The sequence below is a fragment of the Silurus meridionalis genome, chromosome 9, assembly GCF_014805685.1.
Source record: "Silurus meridionalis isolate SWU-2019-XX chromosome 9, ASM1480568v1, whole genome shotgun sequence".
NCBI lineage: Eukaryota > Metazoa > Chordata > Actinopteri > Siluriformes > Siluridae > Silurus > Silurus meridionalis.
The window spans coordinates 17,986,490-18,003,922 of NC_060892.1; the positions used below are offsets into that span (position 1 = coordinate 17,986,490).

General features: G+C 40.7%; 2 protein-coding genes across 2 annotated transcripts in view; both read right to left on the reverse strand.

Annotated features, from left to right (window-relative positions):
* Window positions 1–5,238, reverse strand: part of rras2 (RAS related 2) — a 36,289-nt gene extending 31,051 nt beyond the window's left edge. Inside the window, exon 1 of the mRNA XM_046857413.1 lies at window positions 4,882–5,238. Within this exon, the coding sequence (XP_046713369.1) occupies window positions 4,882–4,983 (102 nt within the window). The 5' untranslated portion in view covers window positions 4,984–5,238. The remainder of the gene's footprint in view (window positions 1–4,881) is intronic.
* Window positions 5,239–8,192: 2,954 nt separating this feature from the next.
* On the reverse strand, window positions 8,193–17,234 carry copb1 (COPI coat complex subunit beta 1). Its single transcript, XM_046858203.1, has 22 exons — window positions 17,076–17,234; window positions 15,576–15,712; window positions 15,257–15,486; window positions 14,979–15,148; window positions 14,713–14,827; window positions 14,125–14,217; window positions 13,835–13,972; window positions 13,615–13,734; window positions 13,398–13,505; window positions 13,159–13,305; window positions 12,076–12,221; window positions 11,719–11,815; window positions 11,432–11,592; window positions 11,099–11,219; window positions 10,766–10,993; window positions 10,403–10,582; window positions 9,946–10,090; window positions 9,728–9,847; window positions 9,422–9,567; window positions 9,241–9,330; window positions 8,959–9,114; window positions 8,193–8,457 (listed from the first exon to the last, which is right to left on the reverse strand). The coding sequence occupies exons 2-22, from the start codon at window positions 15,664–15,666 to the stop codon at window positions 8,398–8,400; spliced, it is 2,862 nt and encodes a 953-aa protein (XP_046714159.1). The 5' UTR covers window positions 15,667–15,712; window positions 17,076–17,234; the 3' UTR covers window positions 8,193–8,397.
* Window positions 17,235–17,433: the final 199 nt, after the last annotated feature.

Consider the following 17,433-nt stretch of genomic DNA (forward strand, 5'->3'; position numbering starts at 1 on the left):
GCCCCTCTTCTGTTCTTCCTTTTAGCATAGAAAACGTTCACCATAGAAAACGAGTACAGATCGATATGAAAACAGAGTAACGTGTGTGTGAGTTGCGTGACCCCATGACGCCATGGCTTCACATTTTCCCTGAGTTTATCTCAGAGCCGTCCCGTTCCTTCAGCATGACCTCACAGTTCAGTAATGAAAACCATGCTGGGTTGGGGGGTTGGGGAGTAACACACACACACACACACACACACACACACACACACACACACACACACACACACACACACAAAACACTGCACACTAACTACAGGTGCTAATATTAACTGGCATGTGATCGTTTCTCCAACTAAAAGTAACACTGAGTTAATTATAACTCATTTAAATGACTTTTCAATCTGAACGTGAAATGTGAAAAGGGCGGTGAAGTGGCATCATGTAGACGTTTCCACTGTGACCGTGGAATTATTCGATTATTATGCCATCTTTAAAAAGAGATCAAATTGAGCCAGTGACATCACTGTGATGTCACAGAAGGATCATCTGAACTGACTCACTCCCTCGGATGGTATTAATGCGTAACTCATGCGAGTATCTAAACATCCCTTGCTTCATCTGGTTTTGCCGTTATGAGATCATTTAACATGAATCTTTATCCCAAAACAAATCACCCCCTAACACTCCATCAGCTACCACCAACAACAGTCCAACAACACTCCAGCACTAATTTTACAACACTCCAAATACAATTCTCCACTACTCCAACAACACTCCAGCAACCACTGCCAACATTCCAACAACCTCCAACACTACAACACTCCAACAACACTTCAGCACTACTCGGATAACACCTCAACACTCCAACAACACTCCATCACTACTCCAATAACACCTCAACACTCCAACAACACTCCATCACTACTCCAATAACACCTCAACACTCCAACAACACTCCATCACTACTCCAATAACACCGCAACACTCCAACAACACTCCATCACTACTCCAATAACACCTCAACACTCCAACAACAATCCATCACTACTCCAATAACACCAACACTCCAACAACACTCCAGTACTATTCTATTAACACCTCAACACTCCAACAACACTCCATCACTACTCCAATAACACCTCAACACTCCAACAACAATCCATCACTACTCCAATAACACCTCAACACTCCAACAACACTCCATCACTACTCCAATAACACCTCAACACTCCAACAACACTCCATCACTACTCCAATAGCACCTCAACACTTCAACAACACTCCAGCACTACTCCAATAACACCTCAACATTTCAACAACACTCCAACAACCAGCACCAACATTCCAACAACCCCAACACTACAACACTCCAACAACACTCCAGCACTACTTCAATAAAACCTCAACACTTCAACAACACTCCAGCACTACTCCAATAACACCTCAACCTTCAACAACACTCCAGCAACTAGCGCCAACATTCCAACAACCTCCAACAACACTCCAGCACTACTCCAATAACACCTCAACACTCCAACAACACTCCAGCAACCAGCACCAACATTCCAACAACCTCCAACACTACAACACTACAACAACACTCCAGCACTACTCCAATAACACCTCAACACTCCAACAACACTCCAGCAACCAGCACCAACATTCCAACAACCTCCAACACTGCAACACTCCAACAACACTCCATCACTACTCCAATAACACCTCAACACTTCAACAACACTCCAGCACTACTCCAATAACACCTCAATACACCAATACTCCAATAATACACTCAATAATACACTCAATACTCCAATAACAATACTCCATCACTACTCTATTAACACCTTAACACTCCAACAACACTCCAGCACTACTCCAATAACACCTCAACACTCCAACAACACTCCAGCACTACTCCAATAACACCTCAACACTCCAACAACACTCCAGCAACCAGCACCAACATTCCAACAACCTCCAACACTACAACCCTCCAACAACACATTTATAACACTCCAACTGCCACCAACATTCGAAAACCACAAACACTTCAACAACCACCTCCAACATTTCAAATACCACCAACACTACAATAACCACCAACAGCTCTCTTACAACATTACAACACTCCAACAATCACCAACTACAATCCAAATACCACCAACACAACAACAACACTCCAACACTTTAACAACTAATACAATCACCTCCATTACCAACAAACACCTCTTTCTAACAGCATTCAGCAATAAAAACACACACCTTCAGAAGCTGTTCTGCGAATGCAACTGGTGCGAATCCACCTTATAACTGACATGGTTACACAATAAACACTGTAACAAAGCAACTTAATAGACATCCAGATGTAGATTGAAATTTCTCAGAAGCAACAGCGAGAAGAAACGAAGAAAGAACCTCGCGGGAACCCGAACCCAGAGTTCCTGTTAAATCATTCTATAGTTTTTTCTGTATGTTCACCTGTACATTCAAGTCAAGATAGTTGGCTTTTACTGTCATATACAGTGCTGTAAACAGTAGAACGGAACAACGTTCCCCGTCGGGGAACAAGGTGCTACATGAAACAACATAAATGAACACAAGATGACACAAAACTAAATAGTCCACCACATGGTGCGACTCGTTTTTCTACAAAATACGCATTTTCTATGAAGTCCGACTTCAGAAAGACTCTCACACACTTCTCATCTCATCACTTCACCCCGAAACACTGTTACACTCCTCTGGAGGACCAGCAGGAAATTCCTCTTCCTGAGCTTCTGATTTCTCCTGGCTTTTAAACCTGACAAAACTCGAACTCAGAGTGGAATGCAAACAGAAAAAAAGTTTCATTCAAGCATATTTTTTTTTTTATAAAGAGCTCCTTCCTTTAAACATCACATAGCAGATTATGATTCATGCTTTAACTGATATGACAGAATGAATGGAAAATCAGGCATTCAAAAAAACACAGCAGAAACATCTGAGGATGAAAAAAGTCACGTCTCAGTCACAAGTTACGCCTCGGGATATCGAACACAGATTTATCAATGACACATTTGTTCAGTTCAAACACTTATCTCCTTATTCCAAATGTCTACTGATTGTTTAGACTTCAGCTGCAATCTTTATCACGCCGGATCTTTTTTATTCCTCATTAAATAACACTCAAACGGTTCAGACTATAGACAGATTCTGTGTGAATTGGTTTTTTTTTTATTCACTTTAATTCTATTTTATTTGTATAGCACTATTAAAAGTAATTGTCCCAAAGCAGCTTCAATATCTAGATTACAAATATACATTTTAACATCGGTATAAATTTTTCACTAATTTTTATTTATTATAGTTCCTTCATTGTGAAGTTTTTAACTGATTTTTGACTATTGTGTTTCTGGATTTTTTTTTTTTTTTTTTCAATTACATTTTTCGAATTAAAATTAAATTCAGCTAATATGCTAACATACATATTGAAATAAATGTTTTGTAGGTTTTGTAATTGTTCTGTACACATTATATTATATTATATTATATTATATTATATTATATTATACTTTATTTTCTTATATATTCATGTTCAAGATTTTCAAAAAAAATTACATTTACAAAATCATTTTATATGTCAATACATTACGGTATATAGCTAAAAAGAATTGTGAAAAATGGTTAATTTTTTTACAGGTTGTTATGAAACAATGAAATTTAGTAAGTAAAAGTAACTTCTGAATATGATACATGAACAACTAAGATCCATCTAGACGTTGTATCTGAAGTTTCTCATTTACTAATAAACAGACAAAGGCAGTTTTGAATCTCCTGTAAAATGTTTTCACATCAAACAGGTTTCCAGTAAATGGCTTTTCACGAGACAGTAACTCAGTAACCAAGGTACACGGAAACACACATGCTCATGCACACACTCACTCACATGCACACACACACACACACTAGTCTAAATCAGGTTTAATGCATCACAGCATACTAAAAACAGCAGTGAGATAAAGGGTGCACTGTGTAGGGTTCACTACAAAGGCAAAATAAAGTGGGCAGACTGTCAGAGCAGCGGGTGCCAAAACTTCTGAAAGAATCAAAGAACCATGTAAAAGCTTGGTGATTTCTCTCTCAGCCTCGGCACAGGGTTTAGACCCTCATGTGTCTGTGCACAGAGTCAAACTATCAGCTGGATTTCATCCAGAATTTCACACATCAGCACTACTGAAAAGAAGTGAAGAAGCTCAGTGTGTAGGAAATTGGAGGGTCTGAGATCTGAACTTGTTTATTCAAATCCATTTACATATTTATATAAAGTTCAGGCAAACAGGAAGTCTAAACATGTCAGGGGAAACAAAATAAACATGCACTAAACAAACAAAACAAATAAATACTTTTTTTTTGTAACTGGGTGTCTGCTTCATCTGAATCCTGATCAACCTACACTCTGTGTGTGTGTGTGTGTGTGTGTGTGTGTGTGTGTGTGTGTGTGTGTGTGTGTTCAGGTGTCCTGGGAGAACAAAACCAGTTCTGATTCTGTTATACAGGAGGAAAGGAAGGGAAAGTGGACAAGGGTGGAGGCTATTTTGGCCAAGAAACAGGGGGAAAGCGCGCGTGCACACACACACACACACACACACACACACACACACACACACACACCATGTAAAGCCAAAAGCCATTCAGCAGACATTAAACAATGATTGTTAATTATAATATTAATAATATAATAATAAATAATTTGTAGTGAAACAATCCAAGTCAGTGTAAAAAAAACTGAACACATCTATACACTAAGCTCTCACACACACACACACACACACACACACAGGAGAGGTTCATGTCGATTATTTCCACCTGCATTATTCACATGCATGAAAAGGATGAATAAACCGGATTATTTACCTGGATGAACTGGATGGTTAATGCGGATTTCCCCACACCTCCTCCGCCCACCACCACGAGACGGTACTTCTCCTGCACCGCGCCGTCCTTCCAGCTCGCCATCGGGGACGCGCAGCGCGCTCTCGCCTTCTCTCGCCTTTTCCTTCTCCCCTCTTTCTTTTTTCTGTTTCTCTCCCTATATATATCTTTCTCTCCCTCTGTCTCGGGGGTCTGGGGCGGAGGAAGCGCGGTGTTTAATCAGACAGAAGGAGCTCAGATCGGAGCTGGAACACGGCGATCCCGGAGTGATCCTGCTGCCCCGCGCGCCGCTGACTCGCTCTCTCTCCCTGAGCCGATCATTTTCTCCGTTCACTTTCGCGTACTGACTCATTTTTTTCCCCTTCGCTCACGTAAGCCCCGCCCCCTTAGAGCCACGTGACCTCGATGCCCGCCGCTCACTGTAAAAGCTGAGCTACGCGTGTGTGTGTGTGTGTGTGTGTGTGTGTGTGTGTGTAGAATGTAGAATGTATATTGAAGGCCAAAAAAGGACCAGTGTTTAATTTTATTTTAAATACTTCATACATACATATATACATACATACATAACATCGCATGTAGTATAGAAAAAGCCATATGTGTTCGGACACAGTTTTTCCAGGGCCTCTGTACATCAACGCCACAATGTATTTGAAATTAAGCGAATTAAGAAAAAATTGTTTTACACTGTAATTTCACGAATATAATGAACGATTTCGCTTCAACCATTTAGGAATCGTTGCAATTTGAACGCACTCGCCGTATTCCCACATCCTCACGTAATTATACGATTAGTCATAAATATTACATTTATTTTATTAAAGTGTTAAATGTTCATGTAAATAAATATTTCTATCAGCAGTAAACAGTAGTGGCCCAGTTCCATTGGAATCGCCTCTGAATTTGAGAGATGATGTGGTACACTTTGGATCATGAGCACCTCCTTTCCTTCTCTATGCTCTTGTCTTACTATAATGCTGGTACGAGTTCATCTTGGTTTCTTCTATCAAAAGAGGCGTGTTCCAAACGTAGAAAACTTTTTTTAATGTCTAATCTGGTCTTTTATATTTTTAAGTGTTTCTAGTGGTTTACAGTGGGTACGGAAAGTATTCAGAACCCCTCAAATCTTTCACTCTTTGTTATATTGCAGCCATTTGCTAAAATCATTTAAGTTCATTTCTTTTCCTCATTAATGTACACACAGCACCCCATATTGACAGAAAAACACAGAATTGTTGACATGTTTGCAGATTTATTAAAAAAGCAAAACTGAAATATCACATTTTGATCTAATATAGCCATGAGTCTTTTTTGTGAAAGATGCAACAAGTTTTTCACACCTGGATTTGGGGATCCTCAAGTCAAGTCAAGTCAAGTTTATTTCTATAGCGCTTTTCACAACAGACATTGTCTCAAAGCAGCTTTACAGAAATCAACAGTCAAGGTGAACGGTGTGTATTTATCCCTGATGAGCAAGCGATGGCGACTGTGGCAAGGAAAAACCCCCTTAGATGTTATGAGGAAGAAACCTTGAGAGGAACTAGACATCCTCTGCTATTCCTCCTTGCAGATCCTCTCCAGTTCTGTCAGGTTGGATGGTAAGCGTTGGTGGACAGCCATTTTTAGGTTTCTCCAGAGATGCTTAATTTGGTTTAAGTCAGGGCTGTGACTGGGCCATTCAAGAACAGTCATGGAGTTGTTGTGAAGCCACTCCTTTGTTATTTTATCTGTGTGCTAAGGGTCATTGTTTTATTGGAAGGTAAACCTTCGGCCCAGTCTGAGGTCATCGTGAGGTAAACCCTTTGTATTTCCCTTCATGAAAGTGACTCTCGATTATAGACTGTACTCCTACTCAGTGTTCTGTCTTGGCTGAATGTTTTTTATTCCTCAGTAAGTATAAAAGTGATTTGATTGTGAATGAAATGTGATTATCCACTCAAATTGTCTTCTGCAGGGATTGTAGTGTTATTTGTGTGTGTGTTTAATGTTTGAGCAATTGTTGTTCTCTGTGTGTTATATTGGTATAATGTAATTTTCACTGTGTGCATAACATATTCGTGTCATTCCTGCTGTGTTTGTGTGTTATGTTTGTGTAATTTATGTTGTGTGTGTAATAGTTGCGTAATTCTTTTTGTGTGTGCATATGAAGTGTACAAACAGTGTAAAAGATGTTGTTGTGTCCTGTTGTCTTGTGAGTCTCACAGAAACTAAATAGAACATGGGTTCTCAGGTAAAACGCCAGATATTTCAGGTAGGAGATTCCCAGTACTGATTCTAATTAGATGTCTCACACACCTTTTCTGCTCAGATGTTGCACTGGTGAGTCAGCGGTTCACTTTTCCTCACTGATAGTGTGTAAACACATGGCTGACTCCCTCTCCTGCTTGGAGCTCAGATGGAATGCAAAGAATGCTAATGAAGTCGGCTCGAACCTTGTAAAGGAAAAACAGACATGCGAAGATTTTTTTCTCCAGTTTATCATTCAGAAGAAACAAGTTCCAGGGTGTTTTCAGGCAGTACACGTATGCAGTGTCAAGATGTTTATATCCAAATCTACTTATGGTTGTGTTGATTTTACTCCAGGTGGAAAAGATGTGGTACACACACAGACAAAATACCTTTATTATTGTTATTGTTATATAATAACAGTTATTATTATTATATAACAACTATATTGTTATATAATTTTTTTTAAAAATTGTTAAAGAAAAAATTATTTCCCTGGGGATTAATAAAGTATCCTGACTCTGATGAGAATGAGGAGGAGGACAATAGGAAACCAAAATTTGGAAAATCTGGAGAAGATAAAGATAAAGTAGAAGGAAAAAGAAGGAAAGGCGGCAAAAGAGGAGGAGGAAGAGGAGATATTTGTCCAGAGGAATTTCGGGGGTTATGTTTCTCCTAAGCGTTAAATTTCAGTTAAAGTTTGGTTAATCCTACAGTTTTAATACATCAGTGAACTGTATTAATGTTGTATTTTCTATATCAGGCAGCTCCAAAATGATTGGCATCAATATTTGAAAATCATTCAATAAGAAAATAAATATTACTGCCATTTTGAGCTTGAATGTATGGATAGGCTATTTACTGTAGTTATATATAACATCAGGTTTTATAAAAAACAAAAAAGGCATTATTATCAGCACCCCTACCCCCTGCCCTGGAGAGAATAACACCGAGGGGTTTCTGTGGTGCTCAAATCAGAAACATTTGTAGAGGAGTTTCTAGAGCTTAAGCAGAATTAAAATAATTTTTGCATAGTGTTTATTTTTTTATATTAAATAAAACAGGATTGATGAGAGGAGACTGGAGATTTTTATTGATACATATTACACATAAATGAAAACATTAGTCCAGTTTTGCTGAATGTAACATCATAATACATTTCATACTGGATTTAATAGAATCACACAGAAACGATGAAGACAGAAACAGAGAGATCCACGAAAAATAAAGTAAAGTATGAAGCCTTGAGATCTTCCACCTGGAACACTTTAAGCTTTATGAGATGGTCCTCTTCTGAGACAAATTAATCTTATCTCCCAGACTCAAAGCCATGCCCTGTCGAAGACAAGCACAGCGATATTAGTAATAAAGGAAACGAAACTTATATATAAAATATGTCACCAAATCAGTCAGAATATCATCATTTTAAAAATAATTTTGTACTACAACACTGGAACACCACACTTTATTAAACAAAATATGGACAAAAGTATTTGGACACCTCAGCCATATGTGGTCCTTTTCCAAACTGTTCTTTTAAACTTGTAGGAACACAATTGTATCGAATATCATTGGATGCTGGTTCATGCATGACAATGCCCCTGTGCACAAAGCCAGCCCTATGAAGATATGCTTTATATGGGTTAGTGAGGAAGATCCTCACCTGCTATAGAGCTCTGACCTCAATTAGGTGATGAGGCAATGATACAGCAGAGAGAAACATTCTATAAAACTGTGTGTAGATTGACTTTGTGGTAGAAGTTTGGGGTTTGGAGCTGCACATATGGACATATTGTGTATATAAGCAGCGGTTCTTGCACTCTGTCGTTTCCTCACCTGGCTCTTGGCGCGGATGCGAATGTGGCCGTTGACCGGAGCATCAGGTCCGAGATGGATTGGCTTCTCAATGCTTACGTTAGCCAGAGCGTCCTCGCCAAAGATGGAGCGAGCGTACAGGTTAGCAGCCATGAAGCCACAAACACCGGAGAGAGCCTAGATTTCAACATACACAAGAAAGACAGAGAGAGGAAATAAGGAGAGGGAGAGGGAGAGAGGCATGAGTTTACCGATCAAGTGTGATGTGAAGAGAGTGAGAGTATTGTGGTATTACAGCATTACCTTCTCTGGAGTTAAACATTTCATGTTGGTGGAGCTAAGGATGTGCTGAAGATACTCGTTCAACTCGGTGATGTTGGTGTTCACTGTAACCTGTGAACAACATGAAGGGGGAGAAAGAAGAGGAGAATGAGATGTGTCTGGAAACATCACACAGTATTTCAGTACGAGTTCGGATCTTTACCTTGTTCTCCCACTCAAACTCTGCCCACATCTGCCTGAACTCGGCATCGGTGCATGAAGCCGGCTGGATGTAGTCCATGATGTCTATGTGAATGTCACTGAGAACCACACAGTTCCTGTCGCTGGCTGCTCCTGACACGTCATATACTGCAACACACACACACACACACACACACACACACACACACACACACACACACACACACACACACACACACACATACACACACACAGAGACACACAATTATTATACACTGCAACAAATAAATCCATGATACTGATTTGTATACTCGGAATGTTTCCGCACCGATATTGCCAAAGATGATGCCGTTTTCTGTGGACGCCACTTTGACGTTGGCCTTGATGTTGGCAAAGTCGTGAGGAGCCAGAGTGAGAGGCGACGGCTTCTCCACCAGCTTCAGGTCACCTGCAGCATCAGCACAACACATTTAACATATGGAACAAACGAATACACACACATACAGACAGATACATAATGATAATACAGAGAACAAGAGCTGGTACCCAGTGTGGCCAGTTCCAGAGTGCAGTTCTGGAGGGTATCACTGGTCTGGTTGACGACCAGTACGTCCAGTACGATGTCGTACTGGTTAACGTGGACGTATGCTTCAGCATAGACTGGATCTGAGAAACCAGTCAGCTGTGTAACCTGTGAAAGAAAATAGAGATATCAGAAAGTGACAAAAAAGTGATAAAGGAAGTCTTTTAGAAAGAAACAAAAAGATCGAGTGATGAGCAAAACGGCAAAGTGTGGTTATACAAAATATAAGCAGAAAAGGAATGTTTAATTACATAATATGATGTATTTTCCCCTCAGTTAACACTCTAAATGAGCAACTAACTACAGAACATCTTTCTGGTATGTGGGTGTGTGTGTGTGAGGAAACACTGTAAGAGAATGGGTGTGACATTTTTGCACTTGCTGAATCATTAAAAGTGTGAAAGATGTGAAATGGGTTACCTTGTTGAGTTTAGATGCGAGCGGGTCGGACGCTTCCTTCCTCTGCGTGTTGCCCATAGCGGCCAGCAGGCTGAGCTGGAACTGGTCCTCTTTGGAGTTGGTCTCGTTCTTGGCAGTGAGCTGCATGAAGGAGATGGGGTCGTCGGCCTGAACGGTCACGTTACGCTTCTCAGACTCTTTCTGTGGAATTACATACAAAATGTCTTACGTACACTGTTATCATCGCAGGGATAAACATGCACCGTGTTCAGTAAACATTAACGTGTGCAAACGTGCTTTGAGGAATAAAGACGAGGCAAAACAACACAACACAACTTATTTCTGAGCTTCTAAGATATGCAGCTTCAAAATAAGGATGTGTACCTTCTGAGAGAGTTTCTCCTCTTCCAGCCGTACAGTCAGCATGTGGGACAGAGACCTGCGGCACTCCTTGTTGAAGATGTCGCTCATAAGTGGTGACGACTCGACCAGAACCTTCAGACACAGGGAGATGCGCTCCACATCGTCGTCTGTGATCGGCTTCTTGGGCAGTGAGGATTTGCCCAGGTGCAGCACGGTGGCCATGATCAGCATGGCTTCAGCTACAAACGACTAAACAGAAGTGACAAACAAGCAAATAAATAAAGAAAGAAACTTATAAGGTCGTTTTATTTTGTATCATTTGATTCAAAGACAGAACAGGTAAGACATTATTACATTTTGCTTCTTCTTGTCTGCAACAATGGCAACGTAGCGCAGAGAGATTTTAGTCAGCGTGGTGGCGAGTGACGCAGCAACGTAGAAATCCCCGTCCAACAGGAAACCCCTCAGAGGAGGCCTAGACAAGGAACAACAGCTGAAGCGAATACTTTACAAACTTTTAAACTTTCTGGGTGAGAGGGGCCACTCTCTACTTCTTCTCAATCAAAGTGGCACTAACCGAACTGTGAGCTTGTGTATGTGGAAGCGGGCAGAAGGCACTTTTCTCTGAGTGATGCAGCATGAGAAGCAGTTCAGAATGATGGAGATGAAAAAGAAAGCTTTACAAACCTGTCCTCCTCCTTCTTGGAGGGTCTGTTGGAGCCGAGAGCGCTCTGAGTGACGTACGTCCCCATCTCAGTCACCAGCTTCTGCATCGGCGCTGCGCTCACCTCCTCCTCCACCTTCAGCTCCCCTGCCTCCTTCTTTATCTCGTTCTCCACTATGGGGATCTACACACACACACACACACACACACACACACACACACACATGCACGCAAATACATTTTACAGAGCTACTCGCTAACTACGGAATTAGCGTTAGCAAATACAGCGTATAGAGAAGTGGGGCTTTACCTCTCCGAGTGATCGGCGCACTGCAGTCATGACACTCTGGATGTCGTCTTTGGTGCTACAGTACTCTCCCAAGATCCACAATGCTCCCCTGTAAATCCTGAACACACACACACACACACACACACACACACACACACACACACACACACACACACACACAGTGTTTATAACTACGTAAATACATATTCAATGACAGTTATCAGGAACATGTCAGAATAAAGCTGCGTGTGTACACAAAAATGTAGTATGATATATGAATGTCTATAACATGTTTCTTGCTGATGTTCGGCATTAAGGCATTCTGATAAGAGGGTGTGTAAACGCCGTGTGATGTCAATATGTGCTCTGTAATCTTACTTGACGGCTTTAATGGCGTGAAAAACTTCCAGCATTTTCTCAAGGATGAGCGCTCTGAGGGAGTCGAACCTCTGTATGGCCTCACGCACAAACTCCAACACATCGGCAGCAGCCGCTTCATTAGTGTCACTTAGGAACTCCATTAGCTACACACACACACACACACACACACACACACACACACACACACACACACACTGTACTTTTCCTGTAGAACTCATTTTTTTTCAGTAAGAGCAGGGCCACACCCCTGTTTACTCTTCCATATCTCAGAAAATAAAGTACAGACAAACTTTAGTACAGTTTTTTACAGAAAGTATGAAGCACATCTGAGCTGCCTGATCAGGAGAATTTTACAGATGTTTCATGTATTTGACCTCCTTATTTCCTTATTTCCTTAGCTTGTTCATTCATTTATTATTTTGTATTAAGAAAACAGGTTTATTACATGAATATTTACTTATAAACTTGGAAAGCATGTCCAGAAAAATTTACTATACCTGCCAATCATGTAGCAGCAGCGCAATGCTCAAATGCAGCTACAGGTGAGAAATGTCCATGTCACTTGTTTTCTAATCTGCTGTGCTGTGTGGGTGAGTCTGTGCTCATGATAGACTCAAGTTCCTATTCTTGACTGATAGGTAGTGCTATTATAGACCATTCACACCATGGATCAATGCTTTGTGAATGCTGAGATGCTATTCTGCTCACTTTGTAAAAAGTGCTTATATGTGTAGCTTTTTTCATATTCCTCTGAACTTTCTCAACAAGCTGTTTCCATCGACTGTCTTCCCCGGGAATTAAAAAAAAAATAACAAAAATGTAAAATACTCAAAGAAGCCATTCTGCTACCAAGATCCATATCACACAGTGATTTGTAATTCAGATTTTTTTTCCTTGATTCTGATGTCTGAAGTCTTGAACTAAGAGTCTTGGCCTGTATCTGTAGTAGTTTACACGCTGTGCTGCTGCCACATGACTGGTTAATGAAGTACATAATTAACCTGGTGTTCCCAATAAAGCGGACAGAGATGATTCATGTTTTGTGTTTTAATGAAATTTGCGGTGTTTTCCGACACTCACCACAGGGATGACGTTAGCAGCCATGTCAGGGAAGCGAACGCTGCAGGAGTGGAGAGTTCGCACTAACAGCTGGCGGTATTTATCAGTATCTTCATGTTCGGTTACATTGTTGGTCTTTATCACTTCCTTTTTCAGGACAATAACCAACTGCAGAGGAAAAAATTGTAGTGGAAACACTGTTCCAGCATTACAGTGGTTACCAGAATGCATTACAGATTCGTTAACACGTTAATACGCACCTCCTCAACGTTACGAGAAGACACCAGGTCCAGCGCAAGCTGCAGGGTCTTCTTGCGCACCTCCAGGTCAGGAGTGGTTAGAACCCTCAGGATGTCCATCACCAGGTCCTCGGATCAGAACAGAACCGTACTGTTAGAGCTGCGATGAACTCATCTAGCGATAAACTCTTTATTACAGCTGTATTATGTAAAACAAATACAGGTGACGATTGTATACCTGCAGCACACGCTCATGAGTGGGATGTTCTTTTAGCTCAATGAGGCGGTCCAGGACAATCAGCTTTACGTTGTTATCGCTCTCCTTAATGATCAGGTCAATATAACACTGAGCTGCAGCCTGAACACACACACACACACACACACACACACAGTTTTACATGTAAGCTAGCTTAATCTATTACACAGATATACTATGATAGTGGAAGAAAGAGTCTGACCTTGATGGCGGTCGGTGCGCTGGACAGAGTGACCAGAGTTCCAGCTGCTTCATATTTCACAGCTGGACTGGAAGACTGCAGCAGGTTGTAGATGCAGCGAATGAAGCGAGCCCGCTCTGATGGGTTAGCATGGCACACCTACACGCACATACACAAACACCATTATACATCATTTTCTTTGGATAATGTGTACTATAGATTCCAAAAGCACAGTTGTGCAAGCAGACATGACAACACTGCTGTGGTGTGTGTCATACAGAGCTTAGAACATGTGATAAAGATTCAATCACCTTGTAGATCAGTTCTACAATCACCAGCTGCAGGATGTCTCCAAAGGTATGAACCTGATCGATGCACGTGCTGAGATAATCCAGAGCGCGGTCCTGAAAGTAGAATTAAAAAGGTTTTAAAATATTAAAGGTTGAAAACCTTCAATTTACTCCCACTGCTGAAAATGATTCATATTTACTTGAAAATAAAATGTTAATTTTAAGTTACACGTCAGAAATAAGCTATATTTATAACAATAAAAGTTATGAAAAAAAGATTTGATTATTAGTAGTATATACATCACTTAAAATCAGTATTAAGTGATGGCATAATGGCATTAATAAAGATTGTATTATACGAAATATTAGATTTTATGTGTTTGTTATTTATTCAGATCTTTTGTTTTCATGACGCTTTAAAGGATAAAATCGGAAAGCTCAACTTTTATCACACTGTTTATATGATTAATCATCATAGAAGCTTTCAGATGTCTGATTATATAACTGAAAACATTTTGGAAAAAATTGAATAAATGATGAAAATTATTATATGCCTACTATGTAATGAAATCATTAGTTTTGCTGTAACACTGTGCAGAGCTGAATCACCTGATCGGCGTGGATCAGCATCATGAACGCGTTTCTTTTACAGCTCGCGTCTTTTTCATTCACGAGGAAATCGTGGATCAGTTCTGGAGCGTCTGGGATTAAATGCTCAAAATTCCTAAATAGAAAAAGAACTTGAGATTAGAGTTACATTCAGAAACAAAAATAGCTACATGTGCATTTATTGTTAAAATATCACCTAAAAAAATCTAAAAGAACAAAAAGAATTTGATGAATAAAGAAATGAACAGTACTGTTTGTAATCAGACCTGTAGATGGTATAGATGGCGAGGACGGCGTTGCGGCGGACGTAGCTGTGACGATGTTCCAGACAGGCACGGATGGCCGGCATCAAGGGCTCCAGGAGCTCTGCCTCCTTCAGTTTACAAAGGAAACGCAGTGTAGAGCCGCGGATAAACTCGTTAGGGTGCTGAAGGTCCTAAATCGAACAAATTCACATAGTTAATAAAAATGCAGTGCTTTAATATTTAGAACAACTGACGGTCCAAAAGTTGAGTTCGAGTTTTGTGTGGGGAGGGATGCTTACCTTCCTGTAGGCATCACAGACCAGGATCATCTCCTGTAGCAGTTTTCCATCAGGAGTGGTTTTGGGGACGATCTCCCAGAACACCAAGAGCAGTTTTTTGATGGTGTGGTCCTGAAGAGGAAGCACGAAGCGGATGATGGTCATCAGCAGCCCGGGCAGCTTCTCACCGTTCAGGATCATGATGATGACTTTCTTCAGTGCCTCCGTCTTGGCTTTTATCTCCCCCTTTTCTGTTCATATAAACAATATAAAGCCGTTCAAAACGATTCTTGGTCACTCTCAAAACATGAGTTCGTCAGTACAGTTCGTCGTCTTTTACCCAAATCAGCTTTGAGGCTGACTTCTGATGGAGGCTCCGAGTCATTTGTGACGTTGATCAGGGTGTAACACACGTTCTCTGCAGCGGTCATGGTGCTGGACAGATCCTCGGCCCTTCAGCAGACACGAATGCGATTTCTAAATGAGGAAACAATTTTTTAGTGCAGAGATAGTCATCATACAGCTCTTGTCTCAGATTGTGTTGCGAAAATGAGTCGATCATCCATAAGCACTGTGAAAGAACTACAGGAAAGTTCTGGCCATACATGAATACACCCACCAGGCAAAATTTATGACCACCTGCCTAATAGTCTGTTGGTCCCCCTTTACATGCCAAAACAGTCCTGACCCATCGAGCATTAACTGTTTGAACTTTTTCAACAATCTGAGCTACAGAAGCTTGTCTGTTAGATCAGACCACACGTGCCAGCATTCACTCGCCACATGCATCAATGAGGCTTGGCTCCCCATAACCCTGTCGCTGGTTCACCACAGTTCCTTCCTTGGAACACTTTTGATAGATACTGACCAGTGCAGACTGGGAACATCCCACAAGAGCTGCAGTTCTGGAGATGCTCTGACCCAGTCGCTAGCCATCACAATCTGGCCCTTGTAAAACTCCTTACACTTGCCTATTTTTTCTGCTTCTAAACACACCAGCTTTAAGGACAAACTGTTCACTTGTTGCCTAATAAATATATCCACCCACAATATGTTAGAATATTATAATATAATAATATATAAAATTCAACAAGTATGAATTACGTCGCAGTTGTTGATCTACAATTCACAGGGGCAATGTTTCATCAGTTTTAAAGTCTCTATATGTTTAAACTGTTTGGGTGTTAAGTTTAAAGGATGTTTAAGGGGTGCCAATATTTTTGCACGACAGCCAATCCGACTACGTCATCATATTAGAGTCGATCTGCATACACTTACTGATATATTGACAGCAGTGGTGAAATGGAAACTGTACCTGATTAAGAAAAAGACCGAATTAAATCATGTAGGAAATAAAGTTCGGTTAATAATCGGCTAGTTGACATAAGGCTAGTTTGTTAACGTTAGCCGCGCTAAGCTAAACCAAGTAAAACAGTTGTACATAATAAATAATTCGCTAAACTCAGTGAATAAACAGTATTTCTATACGTTATTTACTGCTTTTACGCGTGACACGGTTTGACACGGTGCCGTTTAGAGCGACCGGAATGCCATTTACAGCTAGCTAGCTCACGACGTCCACCATCCATACTCGCCTACTAGACAGTACGAGACCGAATCACGCTAACTCCCGGCTGCGCACTACTCCATCCATACTATCTAGTACGCTAGTACGCGGTTACAGACGCAGCCGAAGCCCGTTCTGTCTACGTGGCCAGGTAAACGCACCCAACACACTCAGCGAGCTGGTTATTATTTCGAGAAATAGCGTTTAGAATATCTCGTCTGTCACATTAATTTATAAAAAATAAAAATAAAAATTTCCTGAAGTATACTTTACCTTGTGCTCGTTTCTGTCTCCCTTTCTGCCTGTATCCGGGTCCGATATGGAGTCTGAAGCTGTGGAGTGACGTGGAACCACAGCAGGCTGACCACGCCCACACTACGGCAAGCGACAAGAGGCAAACGTAAAGCTCTTTTCCGCACTCCGCACCTACAATACACTGCCACAAGGAGAACATTTTTAAAGGAAGGGCCAAAAAATCATTGGAAAAATGATAATAAATGTTCAATTATACCAAAACATGATTGTTGCCATGGGTCCTCTCACTTATGAAATGTTATTAATTATTAAAAATTTACAAATAAATAAATCAGTAAAAAACATGGCTCTGTAATATCCGCTTAACGAATGCAGT